The sequence below is a fragment of the Spea bombifrons genome, chromosome 5 (genome assembly GCF_027358695.1).
Source record: "Spea bombifrons isolate aSpeBom1 chromosome 5, aSpeBom1.2.pri, whole genome shotgun sequence".
NCBI classification, from domain to species: domain Eukaryota; kingdom Metazoa; phylum Chordata; class Amphibia; order Anura; family Pelobatidae; genus Spea; species Spea bombifrons.
Window position 1 is genome coordinate 50,645,676 of NC_071091.1, and position 22,967 is coordinate 50,668,642.

Consider the following 22,967-nt stretch of genomic DNA (forward strand, 5'->3'; position numbering starts at 1 on the left):
TACTAAAACCATCTAATTAGCTTTAGAAATGCATTATTAAAAGCAAAGAAGAGCAACCTGTGCCCAATTAACTGACTGTAAATTACAATATGGATAGCAAGCCACATCGAACAGTTGCACCGAATATGCTGGACAACTTCTGACTTTTTTCAAGTCACTACATATGGAGGATGATTTTGGAGCAGTGCCTGAGGACACTACATATGGAGGAGAGTGGCCCGAGAGTGGATTCTGGACAAAAAACCTAAGACCACGGCAGAGGCGGCAGATCTGGCTAACGATTATGCGAACAACCATACCTCAACAACCAAACAGGTACCAGCATCACAGGGACCATGTACCTTTAAAGGAGCAGCCTACCAGTCACCATCTCTTAAGCCAGCAGGGAGACCATCATCCTCACCTTTCATAACCAACAGAGCAGGGGCCACATCGGGCCAGGGGGATACCCGACGTGTTTGACTGTTGGTGTGGCAGAGCCTGTCCTGGTGTATGTATGTTTGGGTGTCGGTGTGGCAGAGCCTGTCCTGGTGTGTGTGTGTTTGGGTTTTCCGTGTGGCAGAGCCTGTCCTGGTGTGCGTGCTTGGTGTGTCGTGTGGCAGAGCCTGTACTGCTGTGCGTGTTTGGGTGTCGGTGTGGCAGAGCCTGTCCTGGTGTGTATTTGATCATCTGGCACTTTACTTTCTGTAGGATTAAATTGAACTATAGTCACTTTTAAAGGACACAATTTTCTAGGCCCAGAAATCAGTGAGCAGAAAAGTGAAGGTTTTGTGTAAACCTTTTTCTGCTTAGGCAGTATATTACACTTATCGTTATAATTTGTTGGATGGCTACTAGTTACAATTTTGCACATTTGTAAATATAAATATCACCCCAAACAACCTTTTTTGCTCTTCTTTTTCTGCTATACAGTTATAAATTAAATATAGCAAGGGTAATTTTAATTTTACAGTGCACGATAAATGGAAGAACATGTGTGTGTGTCATGTTATCATGCACTTTAATAACCCTGACAAATATAACATTATCAGACAGAATTTAACATACATAATATAATGAATGGCTAGCTTTTGTTTTTGTAAAATCAGTAATTGAGGATAATGAAGACACGGTCTGATAATGTGTTCATGAATACGTATTTTACATATTTTACAATCTAATCTAGGCCTTTAAATAACAATAAAGAAATTCATAAACATGCTTTATGCTCTGTGTAAGTAATTAGATTATTTTTCCTTTCAAGCTAAAAAGGTTTTTTTTTTTCCAGTTCTGACTCTTTTTACCCTTAATATATTTTTGTCTGCATCAGACAGCTGCTGAGCTTGATCAACGTTACGGATCATTGAAATTTAAAGGCACACATAAATTATAGCACTGTCTAAACATTTATCCGTAATAATTCTGTTATTATCATTCTGTGTGTATTGTTTCAAGGCCTTATATTGTCTCCTATCTATTGGGGGATTCTCGGAATCACCCTCACGCAAGCAGTCACTCACAATTTGCCTCATTTACCCTTGGCTTCCTAATATACTGTAAGCTTGGTGCAGGGTTCACTTCTTATATACCCATAAGTCTTAAGATGTGTTCATGTTACTGTTAATTTTGTCAGGTTTAATGTTCTTTCTTTTACCACTTCTCCCTGTGTCTTCTTTCTTCTTTCTCTTCTCTGTGAACCTGGCTTCCCAGTACACTTGTGCAAAAGGGCAGAGCTTCCATACACATCCTATTCCCCAATGGGAGAAATGGAGTGAGGCTGCGCCTCTGGTTCCGAGATATAGGCAGAAGTATCATTAACAAGGATTTTGAATTTTGATATCAGTATTTTATAGCAAAATCCAAAAAAAGTGAATTGACATAACACCATTGCCTTGAGGATGCCTTCTATAAACAAACAAACTAAGTGGTTTCTTAACTCCTTTAATAAATGCTCATATGCAGTATTAAAGCAATAGAAAAAATAGAGATGAACTGCACATACTTTGTGCATGGCATCTAGTGCTGACCTAGACTGCCTCCACCTTGCCAATTTATAAACAGATGGCAGTCATTGTACAAAAATGACAGTGTATATTTTAAAAAAAACGACATTTAGTAATAAAAGAAATACACAACAATTCGGAAACCATCCGATACCCTTATAGTTAAAATAATCCATTCTATAATCATAAATCCATTACCACACTGCAAATAATGTCCTAACACATACGAATTGTGGTTCCAGTAATTAATACTAGTTATTTCCTGTATTTTTTATTATATATAGTTGGGGACCAGTTTTCACCAGAATGTAGCCATTGAGCAGCTACAACCTGCCAGACAGACAGATAAGTTCTATGTATGTATTCTAAAGCAACTAAACCTACGAGATAAATAATAATAAATATATTGATAAAACACAATGGGCTTGATTAAATGGAGCTGACTAAATCGAGTCATAGTAAGAAAAATACAGAACGGTCATTCTATACACAGTAGGAACATACCAATTCAGTAAACCAGAGGAAAATGTGTAGTATGTGGCCATATCACCTAATCACACAACATGCACCGTGAAAATGTCCAAACCAGGTGATTTTATTAAATAGAGACGATATGTGCACCAATCTGCCATAACATTATGACCACTGACAGGTGAAGTGAATAACTATGATAATCTTGTTATCATGGCACATCATGACACATGTCAGTGTAGGCAGGAGGTGAACATTTATTTTTTTTTTTAATTATGACAAAATACAAAAATACATTTCTTTATATTCGTTTGTTATCACTAAACCAACAAATAAAGTATAGTTTGCCATCCAACTTTACTAATTTAGACAATCCATCAATCTAAACTGCCTTGTTGTATTTGATCTATCCATAGGCTCCAAAAATAATATCTATTTTGGTTCCAGATTGATTGGGTTAAAACTCCTTTTTCCATCTGGAGTTGATAAATCAGGAGGTGAACATTTTGTCCTCAAAGTTCATGTGTTGGCAAGCATAAGCATCTGAGCGACTTCAACAAGGACCAAATTGTGACGCCTAGACAACTGGGTAAGAGCATCTCCAAAACTGCAGCTCTTGTGGGGTGTTCCCCAGCGGTGAACTGGAGACAGGGTCATGGGTGGCCAAGGCTCATTGATGCAGTTGGGGGGCCAAGGCTGGTCTATGTGGTCAAATCCAACAGACAAGTTACTCAAATTGCTGAAAAAGTTAATACTGGTTCTGATCGCAGTTTGTTGCGTATGGGGCTGCGTAGCCACAGACCAGTCAGGGTGTCCATGCTGACCCCTGTCCACTGCCTACAATGGGAACGTGCGCCATGCTTCCTGTAGAGCACATGACACCAGGATGCATCCTTGAGAGCCCCACTTCGCAACTTACAGAACCTGCTGCTTCTGACGTCTTGGTGCCAGATACCACAGCACACCTTCAGAGGTCTAGTGGAGTCCAACAGGTCAGGGCTGTTTTGGTGTCAAAAGGGGGACTGACACAATATTAGGCAGGTGGTCATAATGTTATGGCTGATTGGTATATATACAGTATCTCACAAAAGTGAGTACACCCCTCACATTTTTGTAAATATTTTATTACATATTTTCATGTGACAACACTGAAGAAATGACACTCTGCTACAATGTAAAGTAGTGAGTGTACAGCCTGCATAACAGTGTACATTTTCTGTACCCTCAAAATAACTCACACAGCCATTAATGTCTAAACCTTGGCAACAAAAGTGAGTACACCCCTAAGTGAAAATGTCCAAATTGGGCCCAATAAGCCATTTTCCCTCCTCGGTGTCACGTGACTCGTTAGTGTTACAAGGTCTTAGGTGTGAATACCCCCATGGGTATTTGAAAAGCTAGGGTTTTTTTTAAACTTTTTCCATGCCAGGATTTTGGGACAGCACTAATTTTAACACTTGCTCATAAAAATAAACGTTATTTTTTTATTTGGACTTTTTACATTTTGCTGGATGGTTCCCTCGATGGCGACATCACTGCATAATTATTTTTTAACGTTACTAATTTTTTTTTTTTTTTTTACTTTTTTTTTAATTTTTTTTTTACATTTTTCTTTTGCATTTTATTTTACTAATCACATTGTGATTAGAAAGCTGGGCTTCACTGATGTGCAAAGTTGAATGCAGTATTCAACCTGCAGGGGAAGTCTAGAGTTCTTAGAAGGCTCTGGAGAGGTCCCTTTTGTAAACTTGTTTACTTTTAATGAGCGCGCCATATTGCAAGAGGCAAAATCCCTCGCAGTGGGGCCTGTGACCGATCTCGGCGTTGTTGAATGCTTCGCTATCAAGGCATTTCACGGTCACTGCTTAAGCTTAGGAGTCTCTTTTAAATCGGGCGTCCTCCGCCATACAGTATATGGTGGATGGTAGCCCCCTACTGCAGATTTCGACATCAAGGCATTACAGCAACACCATTTAAATGAAGAAAGCAATCTTACACACTGGTGTAAATGGGTTCCACAGCTTTTTTGAAGTTGCTATGACTAAATAAAGTTTAAAAATGTTAATGTTTTTAAAATCATAGCATGAAAAAAAGAAAGACCAAAAAGATCTGCACCCCTAAACTATGCATAAATCAACACATATTTAATATGTGAACGAATGTGGTGTACAAACAGGCATATGCTTTTTATATTAAACTATGGTACCTGTGGTAATTTAGTATGTCGTATGTAGTTATTTTGTTTCATTATTTTGTGAATGAACTTGACATGTGTCTTAAATTCAATTTCTTCTCTTTCCTTAATTCCACACTTGGTTGGTTTGATTACCTGTCTAGATATTCCTGTCGTCACATGCCTTGCTACAGACTTGGTATGGTCAAAGGAAAAACTAGAACATATACACATGACTAATAAGCCATTGTCTAAAAAATATTTTTTTAAAAACTACAACTTTTTCAAACACATTGCAGCATAATATTTTGGAAAAATAATGTTAATACCATAATATTGTTAACATTCTACATTGGCCAAACATTGTAAGGAAAGTGCCCCTAGAACCACACAATTCTTTCTGTCTGTGATTCTATTTATGTTCTGAGGCTGAAACTTTAGTCCGCCAGTGACTTACTATTAATATACTTTCCAGTAAATCAAATTCTTCTTTCACTCCAGACAAGATTCCTACATTAGCATGCCTATAGAGATAGGCTATTTAATCCTCTGTGAAATGCTTTATCATACAGTTCTCTGACAAATGAGGCTAGTGATCTAGCTCAGCGATTCTATATTGCACCATTAAAAATACAATAACTAAGCACTGGATCATATTATTTGAAGTAATATATCATCCTGAGAATTTACTATATATAGATAAACCACATAAATGCATTATGGAAAACAAGATTTAACAAATCATTGTCTTTAACTATTTACAATCATTGATTCAACTTGGGTCTTGTTGGTTGTTTTCTTAAAGGGATATGTTATATTTAAGCAGGAATCACTTTTGGAGACAACTTTAATTCTAAGGAGCTTGTTCATTAATTTGAAAGTACATATTACATATGTGGACACCCTCCTAATTATTGAGGTTAGGTGTTTCAGTCGCACCCATTGCTAACCCGATAGAGTGGATCGTACTGAAGAGCTTTAAACGTGACACTGTTATAGGATTCCCCCTTTGCCGCAAGTCAGTTGGCGAAACATCTGCCTAGCTAGATTTGTCCAATCATTGTAAGTGATTTTATTGTACAAACCTCAAATTTCATATGTGGTAGCACATTAGGCCCCTATTTCTCCTTTTCTGTAGCATAGGGGAGTTACCAATAACCTGCTAAGATGTTTAGCTGCCATCTCCAACCTCCCCAGCAAATGGAAGCAAATTTGGTTCAATTGTAGTACATGGTTCTTATAACTTTAAAAACTAATAATAATATTTAGAAAATATAAATTAGCACGCATTGATAATTGTGTGATTTGTACCAAGTATTTTCATTACTGTAAAGTCTCTATCTTACATTAACTGAGAATTATACATAATTAAAATATACTTTTTTGCACCCTAACACATCTGTCCAAAGAGTGCACAAAATGTTCTATTTAGGAAGAAATGAACAGAGATGATTAGTTGAAATCCATTGTTCTATTCATGTACTTTGAGTGCTCTTTTGGTTGGCTTTTATTTATTTAATGCTAATGCCAAGATTTAGCTTTAGGCTGAACACTGTTAATATTGCAAGCGAAAGTGTGTCTAGCACAGTGAATTACTTATGAAACACTTTCATCTGAAAAGCATTCGCTCATTCAATATTCAGCTTCATCAAGAAATGAGAAATGACAGCTCTGGGTAGCTTTACAATAATCCTGTTTTTTATGTATTTTTTATAACAGCAGAAATACATGTTCGAGCTACCTTGTGTGCAAACAATGTACATCAAACAGTATTTTATCCTGTAAGAAAGGAAGCTTTCAAATAAGGGATAACCTGAAATGCTAATCAATAATGGATCAGTTAATTGAAGCAAGAAAATTTATTCCAGAACGGAATATAATCAAAATCATTGCAGAGAGCCTATGATAATAGTATTATAAACTATTTCAATGGCAAATATATACTTGGGTGTTATCATACTTTAAGATCAATAATTAACCCAGACTATATTTCATATAATTTTTAGAACTTATGTATGTATGTTTTTATTTATTTAGCTGTAACTTGTATGCTTAGTGTTTTACAGTGTATGTACATAAAGTACACTAGACATACAGACATTTTGCTGTATACATGTACAGTATAACAAATACATTTGGAAAGGGCCTTATCTAGCAGTAAAATATAAATTAGATAGAATTGCTACTCTGGTCTTTTTGAGGGAAATAAAACACCTTTATAACACATGTTTTAGGTGGTGTTGTTAGAGATATAGCCTAGTGATAATGTGACCGGTTGATAACCATTTAAGTAAATGAATATCATACCAGTCCTGGTTTTCATGGAACAGATCCGATTTTCAGGCACTGTCCTGATCTCAGTAGTTACAGCATGGGCTGGTTGGCCAGTCCCCTGACTGGCCCAGGGAGCTGTAAAATATCTGGCCCAGACCTCCATTGCAACTCCTACGTGGCTAGCATTGCATATTTGGGTAAGGTGGGCAAGTGGCCACACCTCAGGTACTAGCCCTGTCCCTCCCTGCTTTTTGCTACATCCCCCAAAATGGGCATCAAAATGTGGACACTTGAAATGCTGGGGGTATAGAGGGCATTTAGAAAAATGGAGAATGTGTTTTTTCCACATTGTTCTTAAAAAACATTTCTGCTGTTTCTGCACATAATTACATAGTAAATAAGGTTGAAAGAAGACCCATCAAGTTCAACCCTTCTGCCTAACCTTTCTACTCCTGTTCCAAAAGAAGGCAACCCCTAATTCAGCTAATTTTGCCATCTGGGGGGGAAATGTATTCTTGACTCCAAAAGACAATCGGATTTCTCCTTGGATCTAGAAGCTCCAAAATACTATTCTATCTATAGCCCGGTATGTCATGCCTTTCTAAAAAAATATCTAGACTCCTTTTGAAGGCATCTTGGCAGTGAATTCCATACCTTTATTGCCCTTGCTGTAAAGAATCCCTTCTTTTGTGGTCTATGAAATCTCCACTCTTCCAGTCTCAGAGGGTGACCTCTTGTTCTTTGTACATTTCTGTTAATGAACAGGTCACTGAAGAGCTCTTATATAATGTTATCATATCTCCTCTAAGACTCTGTTTTTCTAGTATATATAATTTTAACATTTTTGTCCATCTTAATAACTAATATCTTCCAATCCCCTTATTTATTTTGTACCCCTTTTTCTAGTTCCATACTGTCCTTTTAAGGACCGGTGCCCAGAATTGCACCATATATTTAAGGTGAGGTCTTACCATTGACCTGTAAAGTGGCAAAATTATATACTCCTTCCATAAATCAATACCCCGTTGATTGGTAGATGCAAAACCTTTTGTTACACAATGTCCAGGTGGGATTCAGACAGTTCTTGCTGGTTTGAGCGAACCGTTTCTTAAAAAATCCAAAGTTCGCCGAACCTTTTCTTAATTACTATTCAAATTTGCAGTTTGCGCAGGATTTCAGACGTTCCACGGGCTTTTGACATTACGCACTGCTTTTTATTTCCCCGCCGTGTGGTTACATTTTGTTGCGCAGTTGTTTCCAGCAGGACAAACAGTGGGCAGCGTCCTCCTGAGTTAGCCTAATCTGGTAAGAGTTTGCTTATGTGTTTCTCTTTCTTTCTTATTTAAATTTTAAATTATATATATTTATTTCATTAATACTATAATGGTAGTTAGCAATGTATTACTTAAATAATGCTTTGCTAACTACCATTATATTAATAATAAGTATATTATTATTAGTAATTAATTAATGGTAATTAAAACTATTTAATGGTGCTTTTTAGATTGTGATTTTTTTTGATATTACTGGTATTACTTTGGTTACCTTGAGTTACCTAGAGTCTGGTAATAACTTGCTTATGGTTTTTCATTTATACGTTGTATATATTATAAACATTTAATATTTATTTTTAATATAATGGTAATTATCATTAATTAATGCTAATTAAAAGTATGCAGTGGTGCTTTTTTAGATTATTGATTGAGATTTTTTTATGTGACAAAAGAGTGAGAGGATAAATAATTTTGTGAATGAATTCGTGAATTAGTGAGTGACTGTAAATGTGTTTGTATCAAAGATGGCACAGGCAGGGTGTTTATGGGACAAAAATGGCACAGGTAGTGTGTTTATGGGACAAAGATGTCGTATGCTGGGCTGTTTGGGGACACAGATGGCATGTCCTATGTGTGTAAATTGGGTGCTGGTCAGGTGTGGGCAGTGTGGATGCCAGGGCTGGCCGTTGGGGTGTGAAACCTGTGATCTATATATATACCTGCAAATACAGGGTTTGTATGTCTTATTGAGTTGATCAATACCTGCAGTGCTGTTTCCATGTGTTGTTTACTTGATCTATTCCTTCAATGCTGAGTTTACATATGATTTCCAGTTGATCCATACATGCAAAGCTGGGTTTGTGTGTTCTATTGATCTATACCAGCTATGCTATGTTTCCAAAAATGATTATTGTATACCTGCAAATACAGGGTTTTATGTCTTATTCAGTTGATCTATACATGCACGTGCTGTTTACATGTGTTGTTTATTTGATCTGTACCTGAACTACAGGGAGTAAGTAAAAGAGGGGTATGGCTTAGTGAATGAGGGGACAAAAGGACTCTGGGGATGATTATGGTGTCACGGTAGGGTCAGAAAGAAGAAAGACTCTCACAGTCTTCCCCTAATCTGCAGTCAGTGTGACAAATATTGTTTTTGGTGCAGGAGCGGAGGGAGTGATTGCATGCTAGGGAGTGTGGAGTGCAGCCCAAAGAAATTCTTTCCTGGGGTCCAATTTGTTTCAATATAAAATATATTGGTAACAGGGTCCAATATTTATATATACTGGCAGCAGGGTCTAATATTTATATATATATTGGCAGCAGGGTCTAATATTTATATATATATTGACAGCAGGGTCTAATATTAATATATATTGGCAGCAGGGTCTAATATATATTAGCAGCAGGGGCTAATGTTGGTATAATGTTGGTATATATTGGCAGCAGGGGCTAATATTAAAGAATGAAAAATAACTGCCAGTTCAGCTGTTATTTTGGAATCATATTTCAATCACGGTCTTAACTTCATAATAACAATGTCCTAATGTCAACATTCAAGAATATTATTTGTAAATGTTTTATGATTCAGTTATATATACCAGATATTTTATAATTGATATACTCACTGACCACTTTATTAGGTACATAACTTTGCCTTCAGAACTGCCTTCATTCTTAGTGGCATACTTTATACAAGGTGCTGGCAACATTCAATGGGCTCTTCCAGTCTTCCATTGTCCCATTTTAGTGAGCCTGTGCGAATTGTAGCCTTAGTTTCCTGTTCTTAGCTGACAGGAATGACCTCTGACATCAACAAACCATTTTCGTCCACACAACTGTCGCTCACTAGATATTTTCTCTTTTTCAGACCGTTCCCTGTAAAAATCTAGAGATGGTTGTGCGTGAAAATCCCAGTAGATCACCAGTTTATGCAATTCTCAGACCAGCCCGTCTGGCACCAACAACCATGCCAGGTTCAAAGTCACTTAAATTCCCTTTCTTTCCCATTCTGATGCTCGGTTTGAACATAAGGAAGTTGTCTTGACCACGTCTACATGCCTAAATACATTGAGTTGCTGTCATGTGATTGGCAGATTAGTTCTTTGTGTTTACACGCAATTGAACAGGTGTATATAATAAAGTGGCCAGTGAGTGTATATTTTCCAGTATAACCCTTTTTATGGTGTTTTTACATCCAGTACAATACGGATAGTGCGGCCCATTATCTTTTCCATCATAAGCCTTCTGTTCTGATAGCACAAGGATGACATAAGCATTTAATACTTCAGTAAATTCACTGGTGCTTACAACAGCTTTTCTGTGTGGTGCAATAAACTCAGTTCATCGTTTCAGTCCATATTACGTTCTCTGACAGAAATTAAATCAGACATTCAAGTATGAGAGAACTATAGAAGCCTATGCCATAATTCAGAGAAAATTTGCTTTCACTCTATTCTTTCAGTTTATGTAAGATAAATGTTTCATTTTGTGAATTAAACGTAGACAGAGAGTATCATACTCTTTAAATATTATCGAGATATGAAAGTTGTTTGGACCCTGATGGGAGAGATGATAAATAGTGTTCATGTATTTATACTATCTTCTCAATAACAAACCTATTACTATTTAAAAAAGAATATTTGTAAAGTAAGATGGCACTAAAAAATAAACATCCACATACAATAATTGGCTTTTACTATGACATGCTTAATGTTTGCATTAGATATAATTTGTAATGATGTAATAAGGTCATTTATATGTGTACCTAAAGGTGTCTGGTATTAAGAGATGTATATTTAATGTTATGGGATATTAAGAGACCACCTACAGATGGTGAAAGAAAGAGCCTGTTAGAATCAAGTAGATGAAGTTGTGAGTCCTTTAAAAGCAGGAGATCCTCCCCTGTCATAGCTAAGGGCTCTTAGCAAATAGCGCGTTGGGAATTTTCTCTTGTTTTGTCGGTGGAAAATGGATGAGCATAATACACTTTTTTAGCTCCCTGCTCAACTTTGTTGAGCTCAGACCCAAAGAATTACTAACCGACTCTGCCTGGCGCTCAAGAGGTTATCTTGTTATATACTAATTTAGTCTGTAGTTATTTTTAGGTTATTTTTAGGCCTTGATAAAGATTGATAAAAAATGATAACAAAAAAAATGAGGAAAAATATATATAGCAATGTAAAAAAGAGAGGTGTGATCCCCACCAGCTTGTGTATAGAAGTGCAATATTTATTAGTAGTATTTCCCACTGTCTGCTGCTTCCCAAATTTCACTCTTCCTCAGAGTGTAATAGTAAAAGTCTGTCCAGAGTAGGAGCGCAATGACATAAAGGGAAAGAATCTAATCTAAATAGTGTAATACTGTTAATTGTGTAACTGCAAGTGTAAAAAGTGTAAGTCCCACTCACGCTTTAAATAGAAATAGTAATATAAGGAGATTAAAAACGGTTAAACTAACTTTCTCTCGTTTAACCGTTTTTAATCTCCTTTTATTTCTTACTACTTACCTTTACACTGGAACAACCAGTGGACTCTGTGAGGACCAAGAGACTTTCCGAACTGTTCTACAGGGTTATTGCCTTTGCGCTTAACCCAAATTGTAAGTGCAATTTGTTTTTTGTGTCTCCCAATTCAGAGGTATTATCACCATTGCGGTCTATATTACCATTTTTAGAATTCTATGAAGAATAGAAGAAGTTGTATAAAGAACCATCAGATGGGCCTGATGGTGTGAGTAGGACTTACACTTTTTATACTTGCAGTTACTCAACTAACCTTTTGTTCTAACATTTCTAACATTTCTACTCCTTTGAAATAAAGTTCCCTCCAGCACTTTGCTAAGTCCCTTAATGCATTTATTTTTTCTATTAAAACTGCTATTTTCTTTCCTCCAGGATATACATATTTAGATCCCTAAGTTCAGAGGAGGACTACTAAAATGGTGAATATTTTGTATCCTGCAAACTATTCATCATTTTAGTAGTCTTCCTCTGAACTTTCTCCAGAATGTTACTATCCTTGTGGAGATGGGGTCTCCAGAAAAGTACATAATATCTTAGCTCAGGTCTGACTAGAGATCTGTAAAATGGCATAACCACCTTCCTCTTCCTGCTTTCTTTTTCTGATGTTTTGTTGCTTTGTCTTCACACATTTTAAGTCCTTTAAGTATCTCCTCTGTTGCCACTTTTTGCCTTTAGATTTTTACAAGTGCATTATTTTACACTTACCAATATTTAACTCATACTAATTAGTATCATAAAACAAGGGCAACAACTGTTAGCTAAAACTGGCCAAAAAGGACACACAGACATTATGAGCTTAAAATTTTGTTGTCAATGCCAATATGTCAAGCAAAATAGCTGTATCTCAGCTACATTTTCTCCTGATGCCAGACCCACCACACCACACCATTGTGCATCATCAGTACCTCTATTAGCCTTGCTCCTTCTAATCTGTTGTGTAATGCTAAGACTGGGACCACCCTTTCAAACCCACAACTGCCCCATCTCCTCATGAAAGTAAACATTACACCAGATGGCAAACAAAACAAAGCAGGAATGGTACAAAGCACTAATGCTATAGCCAATTTCATAACCAGGGAGCATTGTTTTCTTGGTATATGCTCCTGCATCACAAACCATAGGAAATAACTCCTCCTCCAGGTGGGGCAAGAACATTTCTAAAAAACTTGCCCCTCCCAATTGTCCAAAGTAAATGACAGACAATTCATACAAATTCAAAATGTATTTGGAGAGACAAAAACAGCCTTGTGATCCTCGGCAGCCCTGAGCATGGGAAATTAGATTTTTACTGAATATGCTACAGAGATCACAGGTGTACATTGTCAGAATCCAGCCTCAGTCTTCCTGAAAGGCTTTCCTGTCCAATGGATTATAGATTTTCTTTCTTAGCTTAGCCTATACCAGCATCAAGCAGGAACTTGCAAAAGGGAGGCCATAACTTTACATTTAGTAACAATGTCTCACCCTTGATGGCAGATGACGGCTTAGTTAGTCTTAGATCATTGTATTGAAACACCTTGTGTACCAAGGATTTTAAATGAAAAGTTTCAAAGAAGAGAAGCTCACCATATGAGGTAGAAGAGCAGGGTGCACTAACACCTTTTCTTTTAGGTCCAACAAAAAAGAAAGCTGTGGAGGATCAGCTGAGGAAAACCAGCTTCTAAACAAACCAAATATATTTTACAATTCAAAACTGAACCCCAGCATGAATCCATTACATAAAAATAGACTATTATTAATATAGATTACTATTAACCCGCACAAAACCTGCAATGCATTTAAATAGCCCTGCATGCAAAACTTGTAAACATATCATGTCCATACCTGGGAACTCTTTGGGTTTGACCCGGAGATTGACGGGAGAGCGATGCTCCTCCGGTTCTCCGGGTCAAGACCCGGATCCTCTGGGTCGAGGGAGTGGGGTCTTGACACACCCTGCTCCCCGCCCCTTTTTCCCTTGAAATGGGGGTGTTTCACGCTGCCGTCAGCAGGAACTCCCCCGATGTCAGCGGAACCGGCCACCAACGTCAGCGGGACTGCCCACGAACGTCAGCAGGACCGCTCACCAACATCAGCTGGACCGCCCGCTGACGTCAGTGTCCCGCAAGGGAAGGCTCCAGGTATCCGGAGCAGAGAAGTTCCTAGGTATGATCATGTCCCTTAGCAACATACCCAATGATATCCTGTGACCATACTACACAGAGCTCCCCCTCCAGGCTTATGATTGGAGTTTAGTGCTGTGTCATCTTATAGATACAGGTGGTCCTAATACTCAGTGGTTGTGGGTATAAGGGCATGATGTTCTGCTCCCATGATGGTATAAGTGCAAAAAATATTTGCAGTGTTTTGCTCTCAGAGTTAATTTTAATATACACACTGAGCCACAAGGTCCTTTTATTTTATGCATTATTTTATCAAGAAATACTATATCTGGATTTTGTGTCTGGTTACATGCATGAATGTATTAAATGAGTTGTGTAGGGCATATGGCCTTAAGAAGGGAAGTAAAGTATTTCACTAGTCATGTGTTGTCACTAGTCAGCTACCATTTTATTGTTAAAAGCCTTATGATTAATTTATGATTACAGGAAAATAGGCACACCACGAACTTCATCAGAATTAGAGTGGAAGTTGCTTTAAAATATCAAATTTACTTTTTAAATAATTTTCAGGAATGGCAGTGATGCACCAGACAATTTAAGTTAAATTACTTATTCTGGAAAAGTAATTAATACGTTTACCACCTGAGGGAATTCAATGGCTATTAATTTATGCAAATTATGCGAAGACTTGTTATCATTAAAGTTTTGTCAGCTTTATGAAGAATGTTAATAATGTTTAAACACCTTTAAGCAGTGCCAGTTGATATCCATTCTTAGAAGGAGGCTTTAACTTTAGTGTGGGTCAGTGCTCTGTATACCATTTTGTAACTGTGAAGTCCATACAGATGCCCAATATCTGTATTTAATATAGTTATATACACATACTAATTTGTATCACAGCTGCTGGATTTAAAGGGACACTCTAGCCATCACACGCACTTCAATGCATAGGATAGTTGCACGGTCCCTTTACATTTTCATGGTGTCCCCTTGCAAATGCATTTGTCCCTATGCCAGCCCTTCAGACAGCTCAGTGCATTTTGTTTTTGAAAAATGCATAGTAGTCACAGAGAACTTTAATATGCATCCTTCTTTAGTGGGATTTTTAAGTATAGTATTTTTCCTAGCCAAACTTGCCATAAAGGCATGCTGTTTTTAAAACATTTATATACCATTTGCATTTATTTTTGTCTGCCAGAAAACAAATAGAGAACATTATTAAAATATATTGTCCCATACTAAAGAAATGACCAATTTCTTCAGGATAAAATGAGGGGGGCTAGATTTATTTATAGAAGGAGCTTTATCTAATGATGCTTAAGCTATCTCAATAACAATAAAACTTCCCCTAAATCACATTTTTTTAAAATGAAACAAAAAGATTATATGGATGTTAACAGTGTCTGGCATGCACACAATCAAAATGGACCAAGACCCCCATTATAAACTTCCCTAGTAAACATACTATTAAATTAAGGATTTTATTTCTTGCAGGTGTCATTTTTTTGCTGTGGTTCCCATTTTATCTCTGTTATGTAGGTAGAACCTCTAGATTTCTTAAAATTAGAATGCGCACATTAGGAACATCAAAGCTTTTTGCAACATAGTGTATCTGCTCATTTTGCATTTTGTCACCAATGTAATACAACTCTCCTTAATTTTACTTTTTTAAGCAAGGACTGGCATCTACAATGCTTTTATATACTAGAGCCTGTATTGCATTGGCTCTAGTAAATGTGAGTGTGAGATCATACAGTTTACTATATATATCATATACACATGGACGTAGGAACCCCTAAAAATCTGGGGGATAGCATTCTCCTCAATCCTGGTCCTTGTGTTTCTCTAAGCAATTTGACCCCCATGGTGAGCTGTAGTTTTTGCTACTTGCGTCTCTTTGGTAACAAGCAAATCAGCAACAGGAGCAGAATCCTCATGGTGAGACAGCTCCGTGATGAGTGCAGCGGAGCAGAGAAATGTAAGCCTGCCTTTACACACTGCCTTTACACCAACCTACCCATTAATAGGCATATACACATACACTGCCCTAATACACACCTGCCCATACACATTGCCTTTACACACATCTGCCCATTAACATGCATATACACATACACTGCCTTTACACACACCTGCCCATACACATTGCCTTTATACACATCTGCCCATTAACATGCATATACACATACACTGCCCTTACACATGCCTGCCTATACACACTGCCTTTACACACATCTGCCCATTAACACGCATATACACTTACACTGCCCTTACACACACCTACCCATACACACTGCTTTTAGACAAACCTGCTCATAAACATACGCATACACTGCCCTTACACACGACTGCCCATACACGCTGCCTTTACACACACCTGCCCATAAACACACAAATACACATACACTACCCTTACACATGACTGCCCATACACACTGCCTTTACAAACACTTGCCCATAAACACACATATACACTTTCACTGCCCTTACACACCCCTGCCTTTACATACACACATGCACATACACACCAGCTTACAAACACACAAATACTGCTCTTATGCACACCTGCCCATACACACACACAAGCTTACAAACACACATATATACACATACACTGCTCTTACAACCCTTTCTCCCCATTGCTTACCTTTTTCATCTTTCATCTTTCATCCTCCATCCAGTCGTGGGAACGCGAGGTCTGTCACTTTGTCCCTAATCACTATGAACTGGCTATTGATGCAGAGTGTGGGGGGCATATACGGCATATCCCAGTGATCGGCATCATTTGCCGGCGAATAGTGATTAGGGAGCACGGAAGCCGAGGTCTAAAGTGACAGACTGTCTACATCTACCTCCTAAGGATTATCTTGACCCTGTTTTTAAGGACGTATATGTACATCCAAAGAGGCATTAAGGCGTTAAAAGAAAACTGTACTATTTCTTGTCAGGTGAATAGACAACTCTTTAACAGAGACCTAAAAGACACTGAACAAAATGGTCTCCCAGTCAAGCATACTATCCACCCTGCAATTTGCATCTATATATTTTATGAATACAGTAAATTAGGCTGGATTGCTGAAGTTGAGTATCTGGTTTCATTTCTGGATTTTCACTGTGACCTTATCATTAATAATGCTATCATTCCTTTTAAAGGAAAAAAAACACATTATTCTTACTGAACAGGGCAGGAAACTCCAGAGGATAGGTAAAGCACAGGCAAAATCTTAGATACATGAGTTGGAAGAAATTATGACAATTAAGAGTGATTGGGGCCATGGAAAGTGTAAAGAGGGTATAGTGTTGAGATCACGCGTACGAGGCGATCATGAAAACCAAAAGTTTGTTTTAGTTGAATCACTGTTTCAATATATGCTGTTTCCTCTAGAAAAATCGTATCAGCCCTATTCATAAAGGTAAATTTGGGGTCAAATGTAGTCAAGAGAACATTTTCTATGGTAATCGCTCAGCATTAAGTACTTTACCCGTGATTTGCTCCAATGTCACATCGGATAATGTTTATTACTTAATTTCAATAAATGGAATGATTTGTAATGTCAATCTATCTATCTGTCTATCATACTGTATGTGTTTTTGTCATTCTATTCCCTCCATTTCCTTTGACTTAGCCTAAAACCCTTAAATAATATAATTAAGAAACACCATATTGAATTATTCTTTGATGCTATTTGTACAATCTAGCCATTGTCCATTTTGTGAGTATTTTTAATTAAAACAGCTTCAGATTCTAACACATTTTGAATTATTATGCGTAGAATATGATGTTTATAGGTGCAGGAATGTTTATTAAAGAGACCAAATTAAAGACATTCAAAAACTAATGTATTGAGGTTTTTTTGCGATACTCTGATGATTCCATGTTGTACAGACTACCGAAAGTAATTCATGTTCATGCCTTCTGGAAATAATAGGCACGATAATACATCTTCTTTTAGAGTAAAATTTTCTTGTTCTTAACATGAGGCTTGAGTTTAAGTGATTAGATTATGATAGGGTTATTGATGATAGCCTAAGAACCAGGGGATACAGGTCCATGTTTTATTCCTTACAGTGAAATGCTTATTTCTTACATTACTGATGTGGGGGATCTGGATCTTAGTCTTATAGTTCGACCTCTATTTGAGGTTGGATTTTAAGACGAGGGGTATTTTTAAGAGCATTCGAAAACGTCATCTTATATTTGAACGAAGCGATTCAACTTATCGATAATGAAAATCATTGACAATCGATTATTATCAATTTGATTGAAAAAGTGAACCCTTGGATTTAATAACTGGCAGAACCTCCTTTGGCAGCGATAACCTCAAACAAGCACTTCCGGTAACTGAAGTTCAGGCCTGCACAACATTCAGGAAGAATTTTGGATCCTTCTTCCTTACAAAACTGCTTAAGCTTAGCCATATTTGTAGGATGTCTGGTGTGAATGGCTCTCTTGTGGTCTTTCCAAAGCATTTTTAATGATTTAAGGTCTGGGCTCTGACTGGGCCACTCCAAAAAGAGTTTGAAACAATTCTGTAGTAGATTTACTTTGATGTTTAGAGTCATTGTCCTGCTGCATTACACAACCTCTACCAAGCTTCAGCTGGAGGACAGCCACCCTGACATTATCCTGTATGATACCTTGATAAACTTAGGAATTCATTGTCCCTCGGTGACAGCAAGCTGTCCAGGCCCTGAGGCAGAGAAGCAGCCCTAAATCTTTTTTTTTTTTTTTTTTTTTTTTTTTTTTTTTTTTTATTAGACCACATCACATACAATATATATAAAAAAAGAAACATCATATATCAGCCGAAAGTACATATAATAAATATAGCAGCATATAAATACATATATTCATAATTCCCATTCAGTTTACACGGAATGGAGCAGCAAGTATTTCCAGCATTTTTATATAAATAAGTTATTGATGCGTCTAAAATTGCAATATAAAACATATACAACACGATTAGACCGGGAATACAACAAATCTTCCCAGTCTATAGCCCACAACAGAGAAAAACAAAAAAGAAAAAAAGACAAACCATCCACACCATCCATTCACACTGTCAAGCCAAGTTAATGTAGTCAGTAAATTTATATATTGTATTAAATCGATTGCTATCAAGGAAGAATATCAGGGTACCGAATCAGCCATGGTCTCCAAATGTTATAAAATTTCTGTGGACACTGATGAGAAAGAAAAAAGCCGCGTTCCATCAAGCATTGATAAGCAGCCCTAAATCATGATGCTCGCTCCACCAGACTTTACCATTGGAATGTGTGTTTTCATGTGGGTATGCTGCGCGTTTTTACACCATATGTAGTGCTGCTTGTTCTCCCCAGGCCAGGTTCCGCCATCGGGAGTTAAAGGGCCACGCGGGTGACTCTATTGGTCGTCTGCAGGGGCCTCCTCTGGATTCGACCGACAGGATTCACACTACTGGCATTCCACTCCTTTAAGCTGCTGGACTGCCTCCCTCCAACTCAGGTGAGACCCAAATATTCTTTAAATTAAGTTGCACTATAGGTACACCTTTGAGCTTATTGTTTATGAACACTGAACTGGTGGAAAGATGTTGGCCATTTTGCATAATGAGTGCATATTCTGGGAAAGTTGCTGGCCATTTTTGCATGGTCACTGTTTGTTCAGTCTTATGCTTTTTTGGACTATATATGGATATAACAGTGGTTCTTTGAATAATTAAGCTCAATTGATTATTGGTGTGATTAAGATCTGACTCCGTCATGTGAGTAGAGTTTAGCCCTTAATCATATACAGTGGCGACTCTGGGAAGAATATATAGGGGGGGGCACCACAGTCAAAACTGTATGTTCCACCACTAAATCATGCCACTGAAAAAACTAAATAAATGCCAAAATACCAGAGTATTGCAGTATAAAATGATACCTTTTTATTTGATTAACATAATACCTCAAAGACAAACTTTCGAAAGTTTTCCCTTTTTTCCCTCAAGTATTGCTTCAGAAGGAGAGCAAAACTCTTTTGGGAGTGCAAAAAATATTTTTTTTGTTTTGTTTAACAAGATACACCAGCAATGTGTTGTAAAGTATTCTCCAAAAACACATTTCACAAAAGAGAAAACATACCTGATCCCAGGGTGATATGATACCTCCAAAACACATGAAAAGATATCCCATAGCAACCAGACATATATAGATGACCAAAGAGAACACACGGAGAAGCTTCTTGAAGACTGATTCTATACAGACCAGGACAAATATAGCAAAGAAAATAGCTATAGCTGTTGGTACTGTTATTACAAATGCCACGTGGTCTTCAATTGCCTGCAGGGGAACAAAAAAAAAAAATAATTCAAGTGCATCAGAAGACATTGAAAGAAATATGGATCAGAGTTATTATTCAATTTCATAGCTGTGAAAGGAAAGAATTGAAAATACCAAACTGTATGAGTCATTTTCTTTCAAAATTTGAAAATCTATACTTAATCTTATTTTTTTAAAAAAAATAATGTCTCTTGTTTATTTATTCATTGCGGGTGGCTAATTTATTATTGTGTTTGCGCATGTCTATGATAAACGAAGGGATTGATTATACTCTGTTCAGAATCATAGGCGCCATTACTCACACTTGAAGGCTGTGATAAAGTGCTATATCACAGTGCACTGAACGGCTGAATGATTTAGACAAGTTTCATGTATACAAAATAATTTGTTGCAGAAAAACAGCTAGTGCTAATAAAAGCTTCAGTAATGACTAAGATACAAAAGAAACACAATATACTGGCTTCCATAGCATGCTTTTAAACTTAAACTGAAATTCAACAGAATGTACATTCTATTTTCATACAATTTCTAAACACTAAAACTATTAAAGAATAGTATTTCCAAGATTTGTACCTCCTGTAAGTTCTTATATTCAGAATAGCTTTATGCTTATTCCTTGCATGCTAAGGTTTGTTTAGTATATGAAAGTGCTGGCAACCTTTTCAAATAACTTTGGCTTCTCTGGTGAAAAAGTTATGTTTCATTTCCTGTAGGAATTTTCAGAAAACAAGGAGCATCTGCCGAGATGCATTTTTTTGTAGCAATTTCACTGATGGCCGATGAGCTAGAAGTGCAAGATCATGGGTTAATGAAGCAATCTTCTCTTACTGCACCATGTCAATACTGAGAACAGGCAGTACACATAGCTGCTCCAATGTTACGGATAATATACTGTATCGTTGATGTGGAGTGTGTATCTCACCCATGATGTCAAGTGAGAATTTCTATTTAAGAACAAATGTATGGGGAAGCCTAAAGTTTTGGTTTACTGCATCTTCATTCTCCATATGATATAACAAACCCACCATTTTATGCTTTGTTTTTGTTGTGGTGTAAGGGCTAGGAATTTTATAGAGGTGTATGTGTCGGGCCTCGGGTACCCCGGCTGGGTACACCCGTCAGTTCTTTGTTGGCTCCTCCTGGAACCGCAAGGGTTAACCGCTTCCATCGCTAGACGATACTAGCAAGGAAGGGATCAGGAACTGCCTCGGTATCCTCGATGGACTAGCACCATAGCTCGCCGAGGCGTAGCCAAATACAGCACTGTAATTATCCTGAAAAGGACAATGAGTGATCCAGCAAGCCCCTGAAGCATTAGACGACAGGGAAGTAACACACACTTTATTGGGAAAACACAGAGGCTTATGTATAGGTTAGGTAAGAAAAATACCATAAATCATGTCCATATCTTCCCGCCCTGCCCAGACAGTCTGGCACCACGCTTAGGCCACCGAGCACAACAGTGATCCTGAAGGAGCGGCAGCGATCCCGGGGTACCGATGGATAGCTTGGGGTCCTGAGGATATCCTGTCCAAAAAGCGACGCGATCGTCCGAAGGGACCTTGATTGACAACCGTTCAAAGTTTCCCCAGGACGGACCGCGGGATAGCCGGTGCGCGCTCGGGAACCGCTCCCCCGGAAGTCCCAGCGTCCAGGAATCCACAGGAAGCTCCTTCTCCGAATCGTTCCTGGTCCCGTACCCCATCACACGTGGGTTAATAGTATGAAAAGGGTGCGCTGATGTGGACCTTGGTGTCCGGGATACGAAGGGTTAAAGTCCGTGAGCAGGACATGTGAAACATGGAAAGGGGTGGCACGTGAGGGAGAAAGGCACAACCAACAATCACACATATATAGGAATCACAACCAATGATTAATAAAACGGCACGTATTAACCCAGGGTTGTGATTTTGTCTCTTTGTTTTATTACATTTATATTTGATTACTGAGTTGCTGCTGTTTATATAGCACATAGTGCTAAGTTTATTAACTTCATTTTTCTACAAATGGCAAATGGGTTATGATTTCAGTAAATTTGAAGACTTGTTGAGGATGTGGCAGCTACAATCCAATTTTAATAAATGTAAAATAATGTACTTACAAGTACGGTGCTGTCAACAAAAACAGAGTATAGGGATTTGGGAGTGATTATTTCCAAAGGAAAGTGATGTTTTTGAATGTTTCAGCTAGGCCCTTAGTTCAAGTAAAGGGTATTATTAATTCTACGGCATGCAAAGACATTTTAAGCAATAGTACATTTCCAACTTTGTGGCACAAGTTTAATGAAGGCCCTTTCCTGTTCTAGCATGACTATTGTATGCCCCTGTGCTCAAAGCAAGGTACATAAAGACATGGTTTAATAAGTTTAGTGTGGAGAAGCAACTTAAGCGGCCTACACAGACCCCAACCTTAACCCCATTGAATACCTTTGGGATGAATTGGAACGCTGATTGCAAGCCAGGCCTTCTCATCCAACATCAGTGCCTGATCTAACAAATGCTCTTTTGGATGAATGGGCACAAATACACAAATCTTGTGAAAAGCCTTCCTACAAGAGTGGGGACTGCAGAGGAGGGGCACTCCATATTAATGCCTATGGTTTTGGAATGGGATGCCCAACAAGCTCATATAGTTGTGATAGTCAGGTGCCCACATAATTTTGGTTATATCGTGTATGTACTACAACAGCACAGACTACCATTGATTTTAGAGTTCCCTGGGACAGTCAGGGGAGATCAGTAGATATTCTTAATTGGTCCATGACAGCTTGTAAAAGCAGGATTGTGAGCAGCTACCCAGGACAGAGTGACAGTGTCCAAAATTGTTACTGTCCCATGAAAAAACTGTTGGGAGGCATATATTGCG

The 22,967-nt window shown here is 37.8% G+C and overlaps 1 protein-coding gene across 1 annotated transcript in view; it reads right to left on the reverse strand.

The window, feature by feature from the left end:
* The window catches only part of ADCY2 (adenylate cyclase 2), a 276,856-nt gene that overhangs the window by 222,250 nt on the left and 31,639 nt on the right, over window positions 1-22,967 (reverse strand). The window contains exon 2 of the mRNA XM_053467615.1: window positions 19,905-20,102. Coding sequence (XP_053323590.1) covers window positions 19,905-20,102 — 198 coding nt within the window. The remainder of the gene's footprint in view (window positions 1-19,904; window positions 20,103-22,967) is intronic.